Source organism: Pseudophryne corroboree, chromosome 4 (genome assembly GCF_028390025.1).
Source record: "Pseudophryne corroboree isolate aPseCor3 chromosome 4, aPseCor3.hap2, whole genome shotgun sequence".
NCBI classification, from domain to species: domain Eukaryota; kingdom Metazoa; phylum Chordata; class Amphibia; order Anura; family Myobatrachidae; genus Pseudophryne; species Pseudophryne corroboree.
The window spans coordinates 103530484-103555291 of NC_086447.1; the positions used below are offsets into that span (position 1 = coordinate 103530484).

At 47.0% G+C, this 24808-nt stretch overlaps 1 protein-coding gene across 3 annotated transcripts in view; it reads left to right on the top strand.

The window, feature by feature from the left end:
• The first annotated feature begins 295 nt into the window (after positions 1 to 295).
• PUM2 (pumilio RNA binding family member 2) overlaps positions 296 to 24808 on the top strand; it is a 143275-nt gene continuing 118762 nt past the window's right edge. For 2 of the 3 annotated variants that reach the window (XM_063915326.1, XM_063915328.1), the window contains exon 1: positions 296 to 532. In XM_063915326.1, coding sequence (XP_063771396.1) covers positions 330 to 532 — 203 coding nt within the window. In that variant the 5' untranslated portion in view covers positions 296 to 329. The remainder of the gene's footprint in view (positions 533 to 24808) is intronic. The other variant, XM_063915327.1, reaches the window with a different exon arrangement.

Genomic DNA, 24808 nt, shown 5'->3' on the forward strand with positions numbered 1-24808 from the left:
GTGTGTGATGATGAGGTGCAGGGTGAGTGTTTGATGATGGAGTGCAGGGTGAGTGTGTGATGATGGGGTGTAGGGTGAGTGTGTGATGATGGGGTGTAGGGTGAGTGTGTGATGATGAGGTGCAGGGTGCGTGTGTGATGATGGAGTGCAGGGTGAGTGTGTGATTATGGGGTGCATGGTGAGTGTGTGACGATGGAGTGCAGGGTGAGCGTTTGATGATGAGGTGCAGGATGAGTGTGACCCTACAGGGAGCAGTAGCAGTGAGTGAGGAGTGTGATGCTGCTGCTGCTGCTGAGGGTGTCTCCCCCTCAGGTGGACTCGGAGGCTGCATGGAGGAGGTGGCCAGCCTCCCTCCCTCTCTCTCCCAGGCTGCAGTGCGCACTAGGGGGAGGAGGAGGAGGTGTACCAGCACTCGGGCCGCCGCCGATTCGCCGATCTCCTTCTCGCCATGTTGCCGTGAGTCGGGCCTGCAGCTCCCGGCCTCCGTATATGCGTCCCGACCCTCGCTCTGGAGCTGTCACCGAGCCAGGCGGTAAGTAGCCGGTGTGCACAGGACTCAGCGCGGGGAGCAGCAGAGGGTGCAGGCCGCACTGGGCCCGGCGAGGAAGGGGAGGGGGCTGTGCTGGATGAGGGAGCCGAGTGCCTGCTGCCAGGGTGGGGGGCACAGGACTTCCTCAGTGTGCGTGACCGGGGGTGATGATGGTGAACATGCCCATGGCAGGGTTGTGTAGTAGAGTGGGCTGGTCCAGGGTGAGTGTAGTCTGCACTGCACAGTGTGGGTTAGGGGGCTCTCTCCAGTATTGTGCATAACATTGTATTAGTCGGGAGTGGGGTTCAATCCCAGGACTGCGCTTGTTGGGGCTCCATCCTATGAGGGGCGGCTGGCTGGAAGTGGAACTCTATCCCAGGTGGACTCATGGCGGTGAGTGGGGCTCCATCCCAGGTGGGCTCATGGCGGTGAGTGGGGCTCCATCCCAGGTGGGCTCATGGCGGTGAGTGGGGCTCCATCCCAGGTGGGCTCATGGCGGTGAGTGGGGCTCCATCCCAGGTGGGCTCATGGCGGTGAGTGGGGCTCCATCCCAGGAGGTGCACCTGGCTGGAAGTGGGGCTCCATCCTAGGTATGCACTTGGCGGTGAGTGGGGTTCCATCCCAGGTATGATCCTGGCGGTGAGTGGGGCTCCATCCCAGGAGGGGCGCCTTGTGGTGAGTGGGGCTCCATCCCTGGAGGGGCACTTGGTGGTGAGTGGGGCTCCATCCCAAGAGGGGCACTTGGTGGTGAGTGGGGCTCCATCCCAGGAGGGGCACTTGGTGGTGAGTGGGGCTCCATCCCAGGAGGGGCACTTGGTGGTGAGTGGAGCTCCATCCCAGGAGGGGCACTTGGTGGTGAGTGGGGCTCCATCCCAGGAGGGGCGCCAGGTGGTGAGTGGGTCTCCATCCCATGAGGGGCGCCAGGTGGTGAGTGGGTCTCCATCCCATGAGGGGCGCCAGGTGGGGAGTGGGTCTCCATCCCATGAGGGGCGCCAGGTGGGGAGTGGGTCTCCATCCCATGAGGGGCGCCAGGTGGGGAGTGGGTCTCCATCCCATGAGGGGCGCCAGGTGGGGAGTGGGTTTCCATCCCATGAGGGGCGCCAGGTGGGGAGTGGGTCTCCATCCCATGAGGGGCGCCAGGTGGGGAGTGGGTCTCCATCCCATGAGGGGCGCCAGGTGGGGAGTGGGTCTCCATCCCATGAGGGGCGCCAGGTGGGGAGTGGGTCTCCATCCCATGAGGGGCGCCAGGTGGGGAGTGGGTCTCCATCCCATGAGGGGCGCCAGGTGGGGAGTGGGTCTCCATCCCATGAGGGGCGCCAGGCGGGGAGTGGGGCTCCATCCCATGAGGGGCGCCTGGTGGGGAGGCATCTCAGATGGGCACCTGGCGGGGCACCATCTCATACGGGCGCTTGGCAGGGGGGAATAAGGCGCCATCCCAGGTGGGTGCCTGGCTGGGTGTGGGGCACCATTATGGAATAGGGGATCCTGCGGTTGGATTGGAGAAATTAGCCACATTTTATTTATTAAAAAGAAATAATAACACACATTCAGTCCGCGTGCTGTAATTACAGCAGTGATATAAGGCTGTTGACCTGATTTCACCCTAATGCTTGATGATAATATGATAAGAATCAATTGGATCTCAATCAGACCTCATAGTAAATGCACTTTTGAAGATGACCAGATCGCTGTTGGCTTGATAGTGCATTCATCTTCCTTCCACACTGAGGGGGGTATACAATTAGCAGCGAAGAAACATTAACGTCCATTTTCTCGATATTTCACTAGTATTTTTTTTTTTTTTTTTTTACAGGCTATCAAATTTGGTCGCCTGTAAAAAAAAAAAAAAAATACGTAGGGCGGTATCCAGTTAGCCACGGTAAAACATCAGGTGCTGAAATTTTTTTTTTTTTTTAACCTGTGTTTTCGTAAGAAACAGACACGTTTTCGCATGAAAACAGAGTTGGTTTCGGGGATTTGGTTTCGCCTGTCTGAGGCAGGTGAAACAAAATCCCAGACAAGCCGCGGCTCGCGCTGTTTTATTGGGGCTAATAGGATAGCCTCCAGGGAGACAATAAGCTGCGGGAATTAACCGCAGCTAATTGGATACCCCCCTCAAAGGCCCAGGTGATTCCGGAATAGGTCTGGTGGCTCACACAGCGTCCCATAGGGCCTATCCAGTTTATTGTCGTAAGACGTGTATGGTCAAATTGCTGTGTGCCAGATGTCAGCACGTGGCCGGTTCTGGATTCGCAGAAGGCGCATGTAGCATGATCTTACTCTGAATTTTGTGCTAGCCGTGTGATTCTCACCCATTCTGTGGGTCACACTTTTTGCTGACACATGTTGAAGTCTATGTAGCGCCCCATGCAGCTGACTACAATGGCCTGTGCGTCCATATTACCGGTGCATAGAGACAGCTGGTTTCTCTGAATCTTGGGTTCGAATCCACTTCAAAATAATGACACTTCACCTACAAGACAAGCAGGGGATTACACGGGTTTGGTTCGATATCCCGGCTCTCACCATCCTAACGGCCACAACTCGGCAACGGTATCACAACGGCCACAATCCCAATGAATTTTGGTGAGTGTACTAACCCTCCCCATCCCCTCCCGCATCCTAACCCTCCCCCAACGCCAAACCCTAATATCCACTGTCAGGATGGTGAGCATCGGGATCCTGGCTCCATCCCAATTACACACCAGGGTCCAATGCGACAGCAGGACAAACCATAAACTCCGATAGACAGTGCATCTTCCTGTGCTCATTGGGGTCAATTCTATTCAGCGACAGTTGAATAGCGCTGGGAGTTAGCTCCCGGCACTATTCAATGCTGCATTGAATAGTGCTGGGAGCTAACTCCCGGCGCTATTCAACTGCGCTGCACCAAGTGACACCAATTGTCGGGAATTCTTCTCTCACCCCCGGGGGATGAGAGAGGAAATCCGACAAAAGTGCTGCCGATGCGGGGCTGATTCTGTCGGGAATCAGCATCGCAGCGGGGAGTTAAGTCGGAGAATGCCCGTTCTCCTGACAATTCAACCTGTTAAGTTGGCGAGAACGGGCCTTCGCCGACTTAACATGAGCTGAATTGAATAGCGACGGAAGCTAACTCCCGGCGCTATTCAACTGTCGCTGAATAGAATTGACCCCATAGTTATCCCAATTCTCAGTGTTCCCTCTTGTGACATTTGGCTGCGTCCTGCGTTCCCGTGTTTATATTCCCTTAAGCAGGTTATACTTCTGGACTTAATCTGAGAATTTACTATCTACACTGAGGTGGTAACTTTTATATCTAAGGCAGAGATTCACGAGCGCGGTCCCCAAGGCACCCTGACAGTCCAGGGTTTAAGGATATCCATGGCTGAGCACAGATTGTTAACTTGACTTAGGTCCTAATTAAGTCACCTGTGCCAAAACTTGGTTATCCTGAAAGCCTGCACCGTTAGGGTGCCTTGAGGCCAGCGTTTGGGAACTGTTGCGTAGTACCAATCACTTGTGAGTGGGGAGAGGGTGAGTCTGGCTAATTCTCTGTATAATGAGTGTTTGCCCTGCATTGTGTATATACTCACTATGGCATGTGCTTTAGGTAGACCGTTTATTTTTGTTTGTTTCTCTGTGACTCCCTATGCTTTCCATTTGTTTAGGGGCCACGTTTTCAGTAGCTACATTATTCGTTTTGTAAATTGCGCATAGTTAACATAATGTCTATTAGTACGTATTCTGTCACTTTATACTGTCACGTTGTATGGGAGCTTGTAGTATCCGACGCGTTTTGCCTATTAAGTGTTGCCGCGTTTCGCCTATTATGGAGTTTTCCAGCCCTGTCTTGGGCTATCTTGCTCACGCGCCGCTTCATGTAGTCTGCTTTGAAGAGAATGTCTGCATGCGCTACAGTGACATTTAGGTACTATTGCGGAGGTTGTATTCATAGGGGTCGATTCAATTCACTAACAGTTGAATAGCGCCGGGAGTTAGCTCCTGGTGCTATTCAATACAGCGACGAGTGACCCTCAGTTGTCGGGAATTCTTCTCTCACCCCCGGGGGACGAGAGAAGAAACCCGACAAAAGTGGTGCCGCGCTGCCGGCGCGAGGCTGATTCTGTCGGGAATCGGCATCGCGCCGGGGAGTTAAGTCGGAGAATGCCCGTTCTCCCGACAATTCAACCTGTTAAGTCGTCGAGAACGGGCCTTCGCCGACTTAACTGGAGCTGTATTGAATAGCGCAGGGAGCTAACTCCCGGCGCTATTCAACTGTCAGTGAATTGAATCGACTCCACAGTACTCTCAAATGATTGTTTCAGTAGGCAGCCTGTGGATCTTGAGTACTAAGGATACTACAAGTCTCAGCAGGCCATGCTAACAATAAGTTAAGCAAGTATTGTTAAAGCCATTAATTGCTTAGTACAGTAGATTGTATCCATAAATCAAAGGTGATGAATCTTAATATATTCTGCTCATAGGTTGTAAAGGGAGATGTTGGGCGTATCAGTCCGACACCCGCCATATATAATATTGGTGGTCCAGTTACTATTACGGGGCTTTGCTGATGGCACAGTGCAGTCGCTGTTTTGTCTGCCTGGGATTATTTACACACAAGTGTTGTAGATCTTTTGTGTTGCGCAGCCTCGCTAGTGTTTGTTAAACTTAAAATAACTCACAAAGGGAACTGGGGGGGAGGGGATTGTATCTATAATTTCTTCCCACTGGTCCCACAATGATCTCTTTTCTGCTGAAAGAACATATACGGTACGCTTTGGGGTGTCAGGGCAATGAAGTCACCTGAAAGTAATATGGCTGCAGCAGGAGTCTTGTAGACACATTTATAGAGCAAATAAACCTCCAGCCAGATTATAAAGTTGCCTTAGCTTTGAGGCTGTTTGTGCCTGTGTGTGTTTTGTGAGTAATGTTGTCATTATCCAGATTGCTTACACAGATATTGGATGTCCAGAGCAAGTAGAAAATCTGCCGCATTTTTGTGGCTCATTCCACCCTAGAAGATGTATAATAAGGGTTCCAAAACTTTTTCTCATGGGACTGATTATAATAGATATATATAGTTTTTCTCTAACGTCCTAGAGGATGCTGGGACTCCGTAAGGACCATGGGGTATAGACGGGCTCCGCAGGAGACATGGGCACTTTAAGAAAGACTTTGACTCTGGGTGTGCACTGGCTCCTCCCTCTATGCCCCTCCTCCAGACCTCAGTTTGAGACTGTGCCCAGAGGAGGATGGGTGCACTGCAGGGAGCTCTCCAGAGTCTCCTGCTAAGAAAGTATCTTTGTTAGGTTTTTTATTTTCAGGGAGCACTGCTGGCAACAGACTCCCTGCATCGAGGGACAGAGGAGAGAGGAGCAGACCTACTTAAATGATAGGCTCTGCTCCTTAGGCTACTGGACACCATTAGCTCCAGAGGGATTGGAACACAGGTTCGTCCTGGGCGTTCATCCCAGAGCCGCGCCGCCACCGTCCTCCTCACAGAGCCGGAAAAAAAGAAGAAAGAAGGCTTCAAAGGCGGCAGAAGACTTCGTGAGCTTCACTGAGGTAACGCACAGCACTGCAGCTGTGCGCCATTGCTCCCATACACCTCACATACTCCGGTCACTGTAAGGGCGCAGGGAGGGCGCCCTGGGCAGCAATATAAACCTCTCCTATGGCAAAATGAACTATATACATGTACAGGTGGGCACTGTACATGTATATTAAAGAGCCCCCGCCATGTTTTACATATTTTGAGCGGCACAGAAGCCCGCCGCCGAGGGGGCGGGGCTTCTCCCTCAGCACTCGCCAGCGCCATTTTTTCACCACAGCACCGCTGAGAGGAAGCTCCCCGGACTCTCCCCTGCTTGACACACGGTGAAAGAGGGTTTTAAAGTAGAGGGGGGGGCACATAATTGGCGCATATATATATATATATATATATATATATATATATATATATATATATATATATATACACTATAACAGCGCTAACAACAGAATTGAAGTTCTGGAAATGTGCGCAAGGCAGCTTTAACCAATAAAATGTCTAGCAGGATGTCACCCTACCCCAAAAAAACAGCAAGTTTCACAAGAAAAAGACAATTTTTTTCAGTATAAGCGCCAGCATAAAAAAATATTTATATACGTCCCTTAGAGATGTTCTCGATAAGTTAATCCTCAGTTGTTCAGAGATCGTTCTCAATTGATGTCGATAATGTCCAATGGTTTAATATGAAAAAAGAAAAAGCAAACATGCAATGTGTAGTAATGTTTTGCGTAATAGTTTTCCTTTCATATATAGAGTTGACCTAATCCCATCAGGAAAGAAGGAGGCAATAGCATAAGGAGGAGTTCTATATACAATGCGTACCCCAACTCACACTAGGAGGGGTAGATATGTGCACATAAAGGTTTCTTTAGGTTTCTTCACCCTCTTTGTGTGTCCTTCACCAGAAAGTATGCATGAAAGAGCATACCTAAACTCACATTAAAATGGGAGTGGGTCAAATATATAAAGGTATCTTTTATCCTATTGTTGCTGTATCATATGAAAATGCGTACCGCACTCACAGTGCAAGAAGTGGAGACAATCCTATCAAGGTATCTTTAAGGACCACAGACACTTCTGACTTCTGAACACCGATGGCTCAAGACGTATTTTTCAATAGGAGCAATAGATGCCCAGTGGTTTTATAGGGGACAGAAGAAAAATATACAATGTGTAGTATTGTTATATACCCTGTTTCCTTTAGATGGATAGAGTCGTCCTTATCCCATCAAAGAAGAAAGGGACGCTGATATTAATAGGGGGTATGTATATAGTGCGTACCCCAACTCACACTAAAAAGGACAAATGAGTGCACGGAAAGGTTTCTTTTGGAGTTTTTTCACCCTCTTTGTGTGTCCTTCACCATATGGTATGCATGGAAGAGCATATCTAAACTCACTCTAAAGTGGAAAGATTCAGGTATATAAAGGTATCTTTCTCCTATATTGTTGTGTCAATAAAGGTGCGTACCACACTCACAAGACATGAAGTTAAGGTGTTCCTATCAAGGTATCTTTTGAGTCCACAGCTGTTTTCGGACTTCAAAAAAACCAGTCGATGGTTTGGCAGTTCCAAATCGAAAAAATAATAATGGTGCCAATCAGTCTAATTTTTTTGACAGATTTAATTCATAACATACATCCCATTATTGGCAACCAAAAACACATGCATAGAAAATCACTGAGTTACTTCATATGAAAAAATTCAGATAAAAACATGAATAGCACCAAAAAAATATATAAAAATGAATTAAAAAATCCAAAATTTCATAAAATGCATTGGATGATATAAAATACCTCAAAGGTTAGCTCTTTGGAGTAGAAGAGGTTGCACAGTGCCCAGTATTGTCGATGCGTTTCGGCTCTACAGGAGCCTTCCTCAAGACATCCTGGGTCATATAGCGCTGGGGTGTGTGCTGGCATACTCTCTCTCTCTGTCTCTCCAAAGGGCCTAAAGGGGGAACCTGTCTTCAGAAAAGAGATTCCCTGTGTGTGTGGAGTGTGTCGGTACGCGTGTGTCGATATGTTTGACGATGAAGGCTCACCTTAGGAGGAGGGGGAGTGCATGATTGTCAGGTCGCCGTCGGCAACGCCGACACCGGACTGGATGGATATGTGGAATGTCTTGAATGCTAATGTAAATTTATTACATAAGAGATTAGACAAAGCTGAGGCTAGGGAACACTCAGGTAGTCAGACCGTGCCTGTCCCAGTGGCACCGGGACCTTCCGGGTCTCAAAAGCGCACATTATCCCAGATCACTGACACAGATACGGATTCAGATTCCAGTGTCGACTATGAGGATGCAAAGTTACAGCCAAAAGTGGCTAAGGGTATTTGTTACATGATTGTTGCTATTAAAGAGGTTTTGCATATCACGGAGGAACCCCCTGTCCCTGACACGAGGGTACACATGTATAAAGAGAAAAAACCTGTGGTTACCTTTCCATCTTCATATTAGCTAAGCGAATTGTGCGAAAAGGCTTGGGAATCTCCAGACAGGAGATTACAAGTTTCCAAGAGGATTCTTATGGCGTATCCCTTCTCACAAAAGGACAGGATACGATGGGAATCTTCGCCTAAAGTAGACAAGGCGTTGACACGCTTATCAAAAAAGGTAGCACTGCCATCCCAGGATACGGCTACCCTCAAGGATCCTGCTGATCGTAAGCAGGAAGTTACCATGAAGTACATTTACACACATTCTGGTACTATTGTTATGCTATGGCATCGGCCTGGGTTTGTAGTGTTGTCGCAGCATGGACAGATTCCTTATCTACGGAGATTGAGACCCTGGATAAGGATACCATTTTAATGACCCTAGGGTATATCAAGGATGCTGCGTTATATATGAGGGATGCTCAAAGAGACATTTGTTTACTAAGCTCCAGAATAAATACTATGTCTATTTCTGCTAGGCGACTCTTGTGGACCCGGCAGTGGACGGGGGATGCCGACTCAAAGCGGCATATGGAGTCGTTGCCTTACAAGGGGGAGGAGTTGTTTGGTGAAGGCCTCTCAGACCTTGTCTCTACTGCTACAGCAGGTAAATCGAATTTTTTGCCTTATGTTCCCCCGCAACCTAAGAAGGCGCCGCATTACCAAATGCAGTACTTTCGTTCCAATAAAAGCAAAAAGGTACGGGGTTCGTCCTTTCTTGCCAGAGGTAAAGGCAGGGGGGAAAAAGCTGCACACAGCTAATTCCCAGAAGCAGAAGTCCTCCCCTGCGTCTGCAAAATCCACCGCATGACGCTGGGGCTTCCCTGGGGGAGTCAGCTCAAGTGGGGGCACGTCTTCGATTTTTCAGCCACATCTGGGTCCACTCACAGATGGATCCCTGGGCAATAGAGATTGTTTCCCGGGGATACAAGCTGGAATTCGAAGAGGTGCCTCCTCGCCGGTTTTTCAAATCGGCCCTACCAGCTTCTCCTTCAGAGAGGGAGTTAGTGTTAAATGCAATTCAAAAATTGTGTCTTCAGCAGGTGATAATCAAGGTTCCCCTTCTGCAACAAGGGAAGGGGTATTACTCAACCCTGTTTGTGGTCCCGAAACCGGACGGTTCGGTCAGACCCATTTTGAATTTAAAATCCCTGAACCTGTACTTAAAAAGGTTCAAGATGGAATCGCTCAGAGCGGTCATCGCCAGCCTGGAGGGGGGGGGATTGGATGGTTTCCCTGGACATAAAGGATGCATACCTTCATGTTCCGATATTCCCTCCTCATCAGGCGTTCCTGAGATTTGCGGTACAGGACTGTCATTACCAATTTCAGACGTTGCCGTTTGGGCTTTCCACGGCCCCGAGGATTTTTACCAAGGTAATGGCGGAGATGATGGTGCTCCTGCGCAAGCAGGGTGTCACAATTATCCCATACTTGGACGATCTCCTCATAAAGGCGAGATCTCGAGAGAAGTTACTGGACAGCGTATCGCTGTCTGTGAAGACGTTACAGCAACACGGCTGGATTCTCAATATTCCGAAGTCACAGCTGGTTCCTACAACGCGTCTGACTTTTTTGGGCCTGATTCTGGACACAGACCAGAAAAAGGTTTTTAGGCTCAGGAGCTCATGGCTCTGGTCAAGAACCTATTAAAGCCAAAGACTGTTTCAGTGCATTACTGCACACGTGTCCTGGGGAAGATGGTGGCGTCTTACGAGACCATCCCCTTCGGCAGGTTCCATGCGAGTACTTTTCAATGGGACCTACTGGACAAGTGGTCCGGGGATCTCATCTACAAATGCATCTAAGGATCGTTCTGTCTCCCAGAGCCTCCTGTGGTGGCTGCAGAGTGCTCACCTCCTAAAGGGCCGCAGGTTCGGCATTCAGGACTGGATCCTGGTGACCACGGACGCAAGCCTCCGAGGTTGGGGAGCAGTCACACTGGGAAGAAATTTTCAAGGTCTCTGGTCAAGTCTAAAGACTTGTCATCACATCAACGTCCTGGAATTGAGGGCCATATACAACGCCCTACGTCAAGCGGAGGCATTGCTTCACGACAAGCCAGTCCTGATTCAGTCGGACAATGTCACAGCAGTAGCTCATGTAAACCGCCGAGGCGGCACAAGGAGCAGGGTGGCAATGGCAGAAGCCACCAGAATTCTTCGCTGGGCGGAAGGTCATGTAAGCGCACTGTCGGCAGTGTTCATTCCGGGAGTGGACAACTGGGAAGCGGACTTCCTCAGCAGACACGACCTGCATCCGGGAGAGTGGGGACTTCATCAGGAAGTCTTCGCACAGATCGTGGGTCAGTGGGGACTGCCCCAAATAGACATGATGGCGTCCCGTCTCAACAAAAAGTTAAAGCGGTATTGCGCCAGATCAAGAGACCCTCAGGCGGTGGCGGTAGACGCCCTGGTGACACCTTGGGTGTTCAGGTCGGTCTGTGTGTTTCCTCCTCTTCCTCTCATACCCAAGGTGTTGAGAATAATAAGACAAAGAGGAGTGAGAGCGATCCTCATGGCTCCGGATTGGTCACGAAGGACTTGGTATCCAGATCTGCAGGAGTTGCTCACAGAAGATCCGTGGCCTATTCCTCTACGGCAGGACCTGCTGCAACAGGGGCCCTGTCTGTTCCAAGACATACCGCGGCTGCGTTTGACGGCATGGCGGTTGAACGCCGGATCCTAGCGGAAAAAGGTATTCCGGATGAGGTCATTCCTACCCTGATCAAGGCTAGGAAGGACGTGACATCGAAACATTATCACCGCATATGGAGAAAATATGTTTCTTGGTGTGAGGCCAGGAATTCTCCTACGGAGGAGTTCCATTTGGGCCGTCTCCTTCACTTCCTTCAGACTGGAGTCAATTTGGGCCTAAAATTAGGGTCCATAAGGGTTCAAATTTCGGCCTTATCCATTTTCTTTCAAAAAGAATTGGCTTCTATTCCTGAAGTACAGACTTTTGTGAAGGGAGTACTGCATATTCAGCCCCCGTTTGTGCCTCCGGTGGCGCCTTGGGACCTTAATGTGGTGTTAAGTTTCCTTAAGTCACATTGGTTTGAACCTCTCAACACGGTGGAGTTGAAGTACCTCACTTGGAAGGTGGTCATGTTGTTAGCCTTAGCTTCAGCAAGGCGAGTTTCGGAACTAGCGGCTTTGTCACATAAAAGCCCCTATCTGGTTTTTCATGTGGATAGGGCGGAATTGAGGACTCGTCCTCAGTTCCTTCCTAAGGTGGTCTCATCTTTTCATATGAACCAACCTATTGTTGTGCCTGTGGCTACGCGTGACTTGGAGGATTCCGAGTCCTTGGATGTGGTCAGGGCTTTGAAGATTTATGTGGCCAGAACAGCTAGGGTCAGGAAGACAGACGCACTGTTTGTCCTGTATGCAGCCAACAAGGTTGGCGCTCCGGCTTCTAAGCAGACTATTGCTCGCTGGATCTGTAACACGATTCAGCAGGCGCATTCTACGGCAGGATTGCCGTTACCAAAATCGGTTAAGGCCCATTCCACTAGGAAGGTGGGCTCGTTTTGGGCGGCTGCCCGAGGGGTCTCGGCTTTACAGTTGTGCCGAGCAGCGACTTGGTCTGGTTCAAACACCTTTGCAAAGTTCTATAAGTTTGATACCCTGGCTGAGGAGGACCTCCTGTTTGCTCAATCGGTGCTGCAGAGTCATCTGCACTCTCCCGCCCGTTTGGGAGCTTTGGTATAATCCCCATGGTCCTTATGGAGTCCCAGCATCCTCTAGGACGTTAGAGAAAATAAGATTTTACACCTACCAGTAAATCTATTTCTCGTAGTCCGTAGAGGATGCTGAGCGCCCGTCCCAAGTGCGGACTTCTCCTGCAAGACTTGTATATAGTTATTGCTTTAATAAGGGTTATGTTATAGTTTCATCGTTTTGGACTGGGACTATGTTGTTTGTTCATACTGTTAACTGGGTAGTTTATCACAAGTTATACGGTGTGATTGGTGTGGCTGGTATGAATCTTGCCCTTGGATTAACAAGAATCCTTTCCTCGTACTGTCCATCTCCTCTGGGCACAGTTTCTCTAACTGAGGTCTGGAGGAGGGGCATAGAGGGATGAGCCAGTGCACACCCAGAGTCAAAGTCTTTCTTAAAGAGCCCATGTCTCCTGTGGAGCCCGTCTATACCCCATGGTCCTTACGGAGTGCATCCTCTACGGACTACGAGAAATAGATTTACCGGTAGGTGTAAAATCTTATTTTTTAATACTACTGATTGCTCAGGTGGGAGCATCATTCTTATGTGTCTTGAAAGTTTAAGTGGGAGAATTGCACTTTCGCGACTGACAGAATTTGATGTTCTGGAGCAGAACATCACATCCTTCCACAGAGGTGAGCAGGAAAACCTGAGATGTCGGCGGTACTGTATATGGCTGCTCAGCCAAGCTTCATGGAGATGCTCAGCGGAACATCGCTTAGAATTGTTTTACACCCTTGAAGACTTAGGGGTCTATTCATGTACAAAGTGTAAACTGAATTGCTATTTATCACTATACATTGCATTGGTTTGATGCAACGTATAGCTTAGATAAGTAGCAATTCATGTACACTCACCTTTCAGACTGTGAGATGCGGAATCCAGGGGATGCAGTTTGGTCCCTCATCGAAGCCGGCGCATCCTGTCTGCGCATGAGCCGGACTCTGTGCCCCAGGCAGGCCGCAGTGGCTGCTGGGAGGTCGGGCGGAGCCAGTGCTGAGCAGGGAAACATTGAGCTTCCATACGTCTCTGCACCGCAGTTCAGGTTACGCAATCCTAAAATGGTGAACTTGAACTCTATGGAGAAGCGGAAAACAGAGCTTTCTGTTCTTTCATAAATCGCACTCACCATACAAAAGTATGGTGATGCGATTCAGTCACAGAGCAGGGGGTGCTGCTGGAGAAGTCAGGGACTTCTCCATGTTAACCTGCTCCATGAATAGCAGGGAGCAGAGAAAAGCCCTGTTTAATGCAAAACAGGGCTTTTCTCTGCTTTCTGAAAAGACCCCTTAGGGCAGTGATGGCTAACCTTGACACTCCAGCTGTTGTTGGACTACACATCCCAGCTAGCCCTGCATCAGTTTTAGCATGGCCAAATAGCAAAACTGTAGCAGGGCATGCTGGGATGTGTAGTTCAACAACAGCTGGAGTATCAAGATTAGCCATCACTGCCTTAGGGCAAGATTCAAATGTTGCCGTTCCCACGATCACGCCCGCTGGCAGCTATTCAAATGTTGCTGCCGACGGGTACAACATCAGCTCGCTTCCCTGGAGGTGGCGTGCTGAAATGCGAGAAAAGTGACCTGTTTGGGTCCCCAATAGTTTTGATGGGTTTAGCCGCTACCCGACTGCTATGGGTGCAATCAGCGCCAAAACAGGGGACATTTGTATATCGCCCCCTGATGGACAAGTCGCTGAAGGCGGAGTTTCTTGTTAGAATGGAAATTAGCGACACTTGGGGGCGATTCAATTCTCTGACAGTTAAATAGCGCCGGGAATTAGCTCCCAGTGCTATTCAATACAGCGGCATGTGACACTCAATTGTCGTGAATTCTTCTCACCCCTGGGGGATGTGAGAGGAAATCCGACAAAAGTGCTGCCGCGCGAGGCTGATTCTGTCGGGAATCAGCATCGCAGCGGGGAGTTAAGTCTGAGAATGCCCGTTCTCACGACAAATCAACCTGTTAAGTCCAGGAGAACGGGCGTTTGCCGACTTAACTTGGGCTGAATTTAATAGCGACGGGAGCCAATTCCCGGCGTTATTCAACTGTCGGAGAATTGAATCGACCCCTTGGAGGTTTCTGATCTTGGAACTGTTATAATGCGATTCCCCCTATACCAATAGGTATGAAAAGTAAGTTGAACAGAGAATAAAATGATTTTGATTTGTAAACCATGGTTCCGCTGTTGTAATAGTAATTGCTGAAAGAAGTTTAATAATTAAAAATGCTTTTAATCATGGTAGCGATACCCCTGCTATTAATACGTTAATTTAGTTGAAAATGTCTCCAGCTTGGGATTAAAATCTTTTTAAAACTGTATAAAAGCCAAGTTTTCTTTATTATAATTTGATGTTGGAGAACGCAACCAACAAGATAATCTGGTATCTTTAATACTTATGAGATGTGTACAGGACCTTGACAGTTAGGATGCCGACGGTTAGAATACCAACAGTGGCATCCCGACAGTCAGAATCCTGACACTTTTTGGAAAGTAAGCTAACCCTACCCCTAACCCTTCCCCTAACCCTCCCTTCCCGCAGCCTAACCATATCCCTCCCTTCCCGCAGCCTAACCATATCCCTCCCTTCCCGCAGCCTAACCATATCCCTCCCTTCCCGCAGCCTAACCATATCCCTCCCTTCCCGCAGCCTAACCATATCCCTCCCTTCCCGCAGCCTAACCATATCCCTCCCTTCCCGCAGCCTAACCATATCCCTCCCTTCCCGCAGCCTAACCATATCCCTCCCTTCCCGCAGCCTAACCATATCCCTCCCTTCCCGCAACCCCCGCAGCCTAACCATAACCCTCCCTTCCCGCATCCTAACCATATCCCTCCCTTCCCGCAGCCTAACCATATCCCTCCCTTCCCGCAACCTAACCATATCCCTCCCTTCCCGCAACCTAACCATATCCCTCCCTTCCCGCAGCCTAACCATATCCCTCCCTTCCCGCAACCTAACCATATCCCTCCCTTCCCGCAACCTAACCATATCCCTCCCTTCCCGCAACCTAACCATATCCCTCCCTTCCCGCAACCTAACCCTCCCCAGCATACTTACGTTCAGGATTTTGGCTGGCTGGATTCCGGCGCCGGTGTTCTGACCGCCCGCATCATGAATGTCGGGTTGCCAACTACATCCCATACATATAGCCTGTACCCTCTCTGGGTTTCGGTATGATTTACCTACGGACACTATACCGACTGTCATAATCCCAACAGCCATTGACCGACAGTCAAAATACAGACACAGACAAAATACCGACATTCATTATGCCGACATGTTCAAAATGCCGACAGTCGGAATACCAACATTTTAAAATGCCGACATGAGTTTTCCTGGGGGGGGGGGGGGGGGGTTGTGTCAATGTGGACATAGGTCGACATGGACATCGTGTAAGTGTACTGCGTCCCCTCGCATGGCTTGCTGCGCTTGGCACACTACTATATTCCCCTTCCATGTCCACTGGGATGGTAAAGCATGAACAAGTCTGTTTTGGGGAAAAATTCCTTATGTCGCCATTTTGGACATGTCGGTATTTTGACTATCAATCAATGGCAGTAGGGATTATGACCGTCGGTTTTGTGTCTGTCGGTAAATCAACTGCTACCCCCTTCTCTGGCATGCAGAGGGTTCCTGTGTTTTGGACACGTTTGGTTGCTAGGCTCATGAGTTAGGACCCATGGGTGGAAATGTCAGGCCCACTAAAGTAACTGATGCATGCGGCTATTGCTGCATGTGAGCCTGACGATTTTTTTATCTGGACTGGCAGAAAATCCGTTCTGCCAGCGACTGTGATCTGCCAGTATATATAGCCATCTGTTTTCCGCACTGACTGTGCCTTGAGCGCCAAGCGGTCGGATCTTTCATGATCGGTCCATCCCCCATGGATGGTCATTTTCAGTGGGTGTGTAATGTTAAACAGATGCATGTTGGCGTATACTATAGTTTATCTAAATATAATGCATTATAGTGTCTGTCGGAAAGCATTGATTTGGCGAATGGGGAGCTGGCCAGAATATTCTGATTTTACAGGTGGACATACTGACTAGAGAACAGCGAATATAGTGTGACGAAAGATCACTTCTTTCCCGTATAATGTTTGGGATTGTTATAATTGATCTTTGTGTTGAGTTGTGAGTGGAATGCTAAAAACACGGATATTTGCAGCTTTATGCTCTAGAAATATATTGGGGATATTCGTATGGAGCTTTGAGTTTATTACAAGCTCCTGCTGGTAGATGTAGGCTGGTGATTGAGGTCCTGGTAACCAGCACTTGGGGTTGAAGAGAGAGGTGGGGGTCAATGGAGGACGCTCGGTTCACTCAGTTGACCTTTTTACCAAATTAAGTTGATCAGGTTATTTCCAAAAGTGGATGCGGACTACTCTCCTGACCCCAGGCAAAAAGTGTAATTCCATGGTATCTGCCAAGCCACTAGAACGACCTAGCCAACCTGTGACTTTCCAGCCTGGGGCCGGATACAGTTAGCCGCGAATCGTATCGTTTTCGTGGGTTTCGCTGCTTTTTTGCCATAAAAACAGGCTTTTCCCAGGTATGCACGATTCGCCTGTTTAATTTGAAATTTGCAAAAAAAAAAAGGAATACTGCAAAAATGATTGCGCAAGTGAAAAATAAGTAATTCTGCCTGTACCCCCCCTCCCCCCCCCCCAAAAAAAAAAAACTATACTAACATCGCATAACAGTTTATTATTGCTTATAATAAAATTATGTCTGGTGCTTAAATTGGGTCAAATGGCTGTTCTATGATTTTTTTTTTTAATCTAAAAAAAATACAGAGAAATAGAAAGCAAAATAAAAATGGGTATATGTATATTCAGGTTGGGTATCTCATTTCCGGAATGTTTGGGACCAGGAGCATTCTGGATATGGGATTTTTCTGGATAACAGATTACCTGTTATGCGGACGTCCCCGGGGGGGGGGGGGGGAAGGGGTGTCTGGCGGGTCCACGGGAGTCAGTGGCGAGTCCTGGGAGTCAGCAGCGGGTGCTGCGGCAGGTACTGGGAGTCAGCGGCTGTTAGGTAATGGCTGCAAAGCCACTCCCCCACCTGTCTGTGATTGGCCGCAGACTCCAGTGATGTCATGAAGTCACTACAGGACTGAAATATTCCGGGTTTTCAGAATATTTCGGTTAACGGGTATCTGGATAACGGATAGCTGACCTATATTTGGGACATTTTAGGGGACTTTAAAAAAAGAAAAGTGGAAACAGATTACTGTCACCTGCAATCTGCAAATACTTGTCATAAAGCACCCCAAGATACCTGTCCCATACCTTGTACCCCAATAACCAGGATTTTGCACTTTTCACCTCACGATGAGATGTTATTGGCCAATTAAAAATTTTTAAAAACGTGTTAAGAGCCTTATTAATCATTCAGGGGGTGTTCCAGGGGTTCTGAACCAAATTTTCATCTGATTAGAGGGGTGAATTGAAATTTGCTGTAAAATTACAGTGAATCCGTTCCACGCCGACAATTGAATAGGCACTTGGTGCGATTAATGGTAAAATTGTGGTTTTTACAGCGAAAACAGCTTTTAGTGGCTTATTGAATTCCCCCTTAATATTTCCCAAATGATAGGTGGGAGGGCATGTTGGGACTTGTAGTTTCACAACAGCTGGAGAGCCACAGTTTGGCTGGGCCTACTCAAGAGTGTATATATGTGCGCACGCGTGTATATGTATATATATATATATATATGTATATATATATGTATGTGTGTGTGTGTATATATGTATATGTGTGTATATATATATATATATATATATATATATATATATATATATATATATATATATATATATATATATATATATATATATATATATATATAGAACCAATGGAGGCACTCAGAAAGAAAAAGACGACACACCGCTGGATAAGTCGACGTTTCAGGGACGGATCCCTTTTATCAAGACACGACCAGCATTTACAAAAAGACAAATATTTATACAAGTACATGACTCACCAAACACCCGTCGTGGATCTCAGGCCGCCGCGTCCTGCCGAGTTGTGATGACGTCACATGCGCGACTATGTGCCGGGAATCATTGTCAGTCGGATAGGAGGCGCGGCTAGCCCGTGTCGGAGTGCGGTTGCCAGGCAACCTAAACAAACAAGTTGTGCACATCAATAAAAAATAACACAGAAAGACAATTATACAGATAATGAGGAACATCACCGCTAGTAATACGCTCCTCATTATCTGTATAATTGTCTTTGTGTGTTATTTTTTATTGATGTGCACAACTTGTTTGTTTAGGTTGCCTGGCAACCGCACTCCGACACGGGCTAGCCGCGCCTCCTATCCGTCGACCTATCCAGCGGTGTGTCGTCTTTTTCTTTCTGAGTGCCTCCATTGGTTCCATTTCTGCATGCTCTGCGAGAGGTTGTGCACCAGAACAAGCTGTTTGAAGTTGGTTAGTGAGTGCCGGACAAAGGATAGATATATATATACAGGTTGAGTATCCCATATCCAAATATTCCGAAATACGTGCCGGACAAAGGATGGATAGATAGATATATATATATATATATATATATATATATATATATATATATATATATATATATATATATATATAGGTTGAGTATCCCATATCCAAATATTCCGAAATACGGAATATTCCGAAATACAGACTTTTTTGAGTGAGAGTGACATAGTGAAATCTTGGTTTTCTGTGGCTCAATGTACTCAAACTTTGTTTAAAACACAAAGTTATTAAAAATATTGTATTAAATGACCTTCAGGCTGTGTGTATAAGGTGTATATGAAACATAAATGAATTGTGTGAATGTACACACACTTTGTTTAATACACAAAGTTATTAAAAATATTGGATAAAATGACCTTCAGGCTGTGTGTATAAGGTGTATATGAGACATAAATGCATTCTGTGCTTAGACTTGGGTCCCATCACCTTGATATCTCATTATGTTATGCAATTATTCCAAAATACGGAAAAATCCAATATCCAAAATACTTCTGGTCCCAAGCATTTTGGATAAGGGATACTCAACCTGTATTAGCCTTTTGTTCCAGTTTGTCCTTGAAAGTAATGTTTCTGTATATGTTACTAATTGTGCAGCGTTGCTAATGACAGTGGCTGTAAGCATATATAAATAGAGGTGGCCAGACTGAATCAGGCAGACTTTAGGAGCCCGCTTGCCATTTGGAGAAGCCTGGATAGACTTGTAACCTAAAATTACCTAACAAAACGTAGCCACCAGCTGTAATCTTCTAAGACACTGAATACCGTGCGTTTGTGTGCATCACTCTCCACATCGGTGACAAAAGCACTTTCGCAATTGCAGAGCACTAGGCATACCTTTGTCAGCAGTTCTGCGGGTGGTCAGTGGCACTAGTACAGAGACTGAAGTTGCAATCTGCAGAGTATGTGCATCATTTCCTCCCCATCTGGCAGTGAGTGCTGGCTGGGCGAAGTCTTATTTTAGCGGTTGTGATACTGGTGATTCTGTACATAAACTATTTCTACAGAAGACTTTGTAGCGTAACTTGTTAAAAAAGGTAGCTAGGATTTGCTGTGTGTGTTTATGAGCGTCCTTTGTTAGTGTACTGCATGTTACATGTTCCTTTTTCTTGTTAATGTGTAAAAGTTCTAAATGAAAACTGCTTTAAAGAAAGCATTTAGTGGCTGTCACTGACGGTATGTCCTTACCTCCCTTTATGTGGCCTTGTGAGGCTATACATACACCCGGTTAGTACATTTCAGCCCATTCAAGACTTTTCTTTTTTTATCATACATGTGCTAAAATTCTCTTATTTATTATTATCCTTTATTTATATGGCGCCACATGGGATCTGCAGCGCCCAATTACAGAGTACACAAATAAGCAAAACATGAAGACAGTGACTTACAGTTCAATACAATATAGGACAAGTACAGGGTATATAAACATGGCTGCGTCAGTAACCAGCACTGAAATAAGTATCAGGATGGCAGAAAACCGAGGGATTTGGTGCCATCAGAGGGAGTATTGAATAGAAGATAAGTTAAGTAAGAGACGTGAAAGCACATGAGGGAAGAGGACCCTGCTCGTGAGAGCTTACATTCTAAAGGGGAGGGGTAGACAGACAGGGGTGACACAGATGGGGTACATAGAGAGCATGGGACAGAGGGTTAGGATAAGATTTGGCTGGGTTTGGTGAAGAAGTGGGTCTTGAGAGCCCGCTTGAAGTTCTGTAGAGAGGTGGAGAGTCTGAGGGGGAGAGGTAGGGAATTCCAGAAAAAGGGGGCAGCACGTGCAAAATCTTGGAGATAGGAGTGGGAGGAAGTAATCAGTAGGCAGGAGAGGCGGCGTGCAGTAGCAGAGCGAAGAGGAGGGGTGGGAGAGTAAAGGGAGATAAGGTCAGAGATGTAAATGGGAGAGGAGTGGGTGAGGGTTTTGTGAGTGTGAGAAGCTTGAAATGGATTCTGAAAGGGAAGGGAAGCCAGTGAAGGGCTTGTAGGAGAGGGGAGGTGGACGTAGTGCGTTTGGTGAGGAAGATGAGCCGGGCAGCAGCATTGAGGATAGATTGGAGTGGAGGGAGGTATGTGTTAGGGATGACAGGAGGAGATTACAGTGGTCCAGTCTGGAGATGACCAGTGAGTGGATAAGAGTCTTAGTAGCATCCTGGGACAGAAAGGATCTGATCCTGGAAATATTTTTTAGATGAAAATGGCACGTTTGTGAGAGGTGCTGAATGTGTGGTTTGAAGGAGAGGGAGGAGTCAAGGATTACACCAAGACAGCGCACTTGGGGGCTTGAGGAGATAGTAGTGCCATCAATAGATAATGAGATTGTATTTTGTATTAGTTTTAAATGCATTTACAGTTAAGTAGAAATTCAGCAAGTAGGTTTAAAGTAAATGAACTACTAAATTACTGTGACATGCTATTAGAGGTAACTTGGTAATCACTGTTTTTAATTTGTTTCTTCAGAGTGCTATTATTGCTTGACAATCTTGAAAATTTTCCACTGTTATGTCGCTGCTATAGCAACCACAGTCACACAGCACAAGATGTCATGAGCAGAGAGGCTTTGGATTACCCTTCTGAGGTCAGCCTGCTCTGTCACATCCTCTCTCTCCCCCCACACACCGTTGCCATGTAGGGGAACAGCTAAGAAATGCGCGCTTAAAAAGTACTTAACTTGTTATTTAAATGGTGATTTGGGGGGGGGGGGGGTTGTTGGGGCACAGGTGAGATTGCAGCTGTTGCTCTTACTTCATTTATCAGCCCATTTATTCCTGGTGAGCAGCCATTGTATAGTTGTACCGCATGACTTCTATTAAAATTTGTCAGCTATGGAATGTACAACGGTCAGTTAAAGCAGAAAGCACCTTGATAGTAGGGGAATGCCTGAGATAAGCAGTAATGGATTCTTTAGCGCTGCTGTTTACTTACACATTTTCAGTACCCAAAAAAGCAGACATAACAACGCAAAAGCCCTTATGTCTATATATATATATATATATAAAAGTGGTTTCTGGTGCCCGGCACTCCTGGTCCTTATCAGCAATTGCCTGGGTGCCCTCCGCTCCGAATCAGGTAACACTAAAACAAATTGCAGCGTCACTCCAGGGCTTTGAAAAAATCTTAGTGTATTTATTGAATCACAATTCCAACGTTTCGGGGTCACACACACTCACACTCACACACACACACACACACACATATATATATGTTGTCTGTCTTGCTATACATGTAATGAGAGATCCTAATAGTGTTTCGTTTTTATGTCAGAATCACTTATGTTATTGGTTAATCCAGACACATCTGATTCTTAATACTGAACAATATAATAAGGGGTTGTTGTACGGAATGTAGAAACCGGCTAGGGTGTTATATGAGATTGCCTGATGCATAGCTAAAAATAATAATAATCCTAAAAATGTGGAAGAAACAAAAAGTTTCACCTCCCTCGTTGCTGAATATACTATACTAGCTTCACGTAGATATGTGGAAGAAATAAAAAGTTTCACCTCCCTCGTTGCTGAATATACTATACTAGCTTCACGTAGATATGTGGAAGAAACAAAAAGTTTCACCTCCCTCGCTGCTGAATGTACTATACTAGCTTATACTAGCTGCACGTAGATCCAATCACCTAAACATTTAGACCACAATAGACTGCTCTGGTTTGGTGATGGCGGCCAGTGGGATGACAAGGCAGCAGATGTTATCTGGATGGCGGAGTAATGACCACATGCTAGCTATCTAGTGGTACTTTCAGACCTGCCTAATCAACTCCTAACAATTTATCTTAACCGATCTCCTTGTAAAACCCCAGTTGCAGTTCTGATGTTTTATAAAAGAGTCACTTTCTGTAATGAAAACCTGTTCTAATACAGATAGAAGGATACTACTCTATGTATACTACACATCTGTTAGAAGTAGAGACACCTTTTTGTATTATCTTTTGTAGTGTTGATTTTGACAGCATGGTTGTACAGTGGTTAGCATTGCTGTCATGCAACGCTGGTAGTTTGGGGTTGGTTCCATCCCAGGGTATTGACCATATAGAGTTTGTGTGTTCTTCCACTTTCATTTGGGTTTCTTCTCACAGTCCAGGCTTTGTGTCTGTGGTCAGTAAATTAGATTGTAAGCTCTGTTGAGGCATGCCCTGATTGTGTGGCAGTGTGGAATATAGTGAGAGGAGGATGATCTCCGCACAGCCCTGTGTGTCAGATATGGGGAGCATTTGGAAGAGGGTCTGTCATACAGCACTAGCAAGTGGGATAGGTTTGATATCCCGGCTGTTGGGATCCAGCCGGTCAGGAGACAGACGCTAGGATCCCGGCGGCACGCGCAACATGTCCCCTTGCGGGCTCGCCGCGCTTCCGGTCTGGTGGCGACACAGGGTTATTTCCCCTTCGGGTGGTGACTTGGACTATCACCCAAGTGGGGTTTTGTTCCGCCGGTATTTCACCGGGTGTCGAGAATCCGCCAGGATCCCGACAGTCGGCAAATTGAATGCCTCCCCTAGCAAACGGCTGCTCTGGCTCTTCACCTGCAACCAGCTACTGGCCCATCTCCACTGGCTCCGATAGTCTCCCTCTGGGCCAGGCCTAGCCACCCTCTGGCTCTCAAGCTATTGTGAAACTACAAGTCCCAGCATGCCCTTCTATTGGGGAATGCTGAAACTGGTAGGACATGCTGGGATGTGTAGTTTCACAACAGCTGGAGAGCCACGGGTTGGCCAGACCTGCACCTCCTCCGTCCTGTTTTTCTGCACTTGTTCTGTTGGGATGCGGTTAGGATCCTGGCAGTCGGAATATCGACAGCGTATTTTATATAGCAGTCAGGGACGTTGTACATCCATAACTACTACATACAAAGCCAGGTGTTACCCATTTATTGCTCCGTGGGGGGAGGAATTCATTTCAGCGTGACTTCCGTAATGGCACATCGTGCCCATCCACATCACAACCTTGCTTGGCGGCAGTGCTGTATATGGTTGATGTACGCACAGCCGAGCAAAGGTTCCATGCCTGGAGGCACATCACTTAGAATTGAATAGAATATAATAGTTGTCACAGCTGTTGGACAAGTGAAACAGCCACAACCCCCCTTCCCATGGTTATTTAAACACATATGGTTTGCTTCCAATGTAAATTACAGTGATCCTGTATCAAGCGTTCTATAAACACATGCTTCAGTGACCTTTTGTGTTTACTGAAGTAGCGTCACTGTGCTGCACTGTATTAGGGGTATAAAGCGTTGGCTGGGGGCATGAGATATCACAGATGAGGTATAAGTTATTTATAGTTCCCTGTCACCCTCTGACCCCACAAATCAGACAAATATACACCACCATGCAAGGAATATCACAGGCGGCCTTTACTAACCTGAACCATCATTCTCTCTGTGTAATAATAAACAGGACATCCTCAACTGCGGCATATGTGTCCAGGCAGCAGCTATAGATCCGTGTGACGAGGCTTCTGCAATTTTGCCAAGATATGGTATAAGGGGTATTCAATTAGTGTGTTTTTTTGACCAGTTGACAAAACCCCACTTTTCGACCGAATTTACGTTTGATCTATTCAATCCGGCACTGGCGAAAACCACGTGTATCGGCGAATTCGCCGCCAATACACATGTTTTGGCAAATGCGCAGGTGTTTTTGCAAGTTTTTTGGTGCAATTTTTTTCGCCCATACCTATTCGACAAAAAAAATAAGTGAAACGGCATGGGTGAAAAAACACTCGCAATTGAATACCCTCTGTGGAATTAGTGCCATTTTTTCGACCAGTTGAAAAAATGTCACTTAATTGCATTCAACACACAGTCTGTGTGTAGGGGCAGATGTCATTCAGGACCTGACATGTCATGTGTAGCATAAGGCTGGCCCCACCTGCAGTTTTTCCAAACCAAGACACCTGTAAAAGTTGCTGATATTTAGGTTATAATGCACCAAACATGGCAAATATACACTGATAGCAACCGAGCCTGTGCGATAATGGGTTTGATGGGACGTTACCCTTGCATTTCCATGAACGTATCCCGATATGTTGTAATGTGCTAAAGGTAGTAGTGCTAGGGTTCATTGTAAT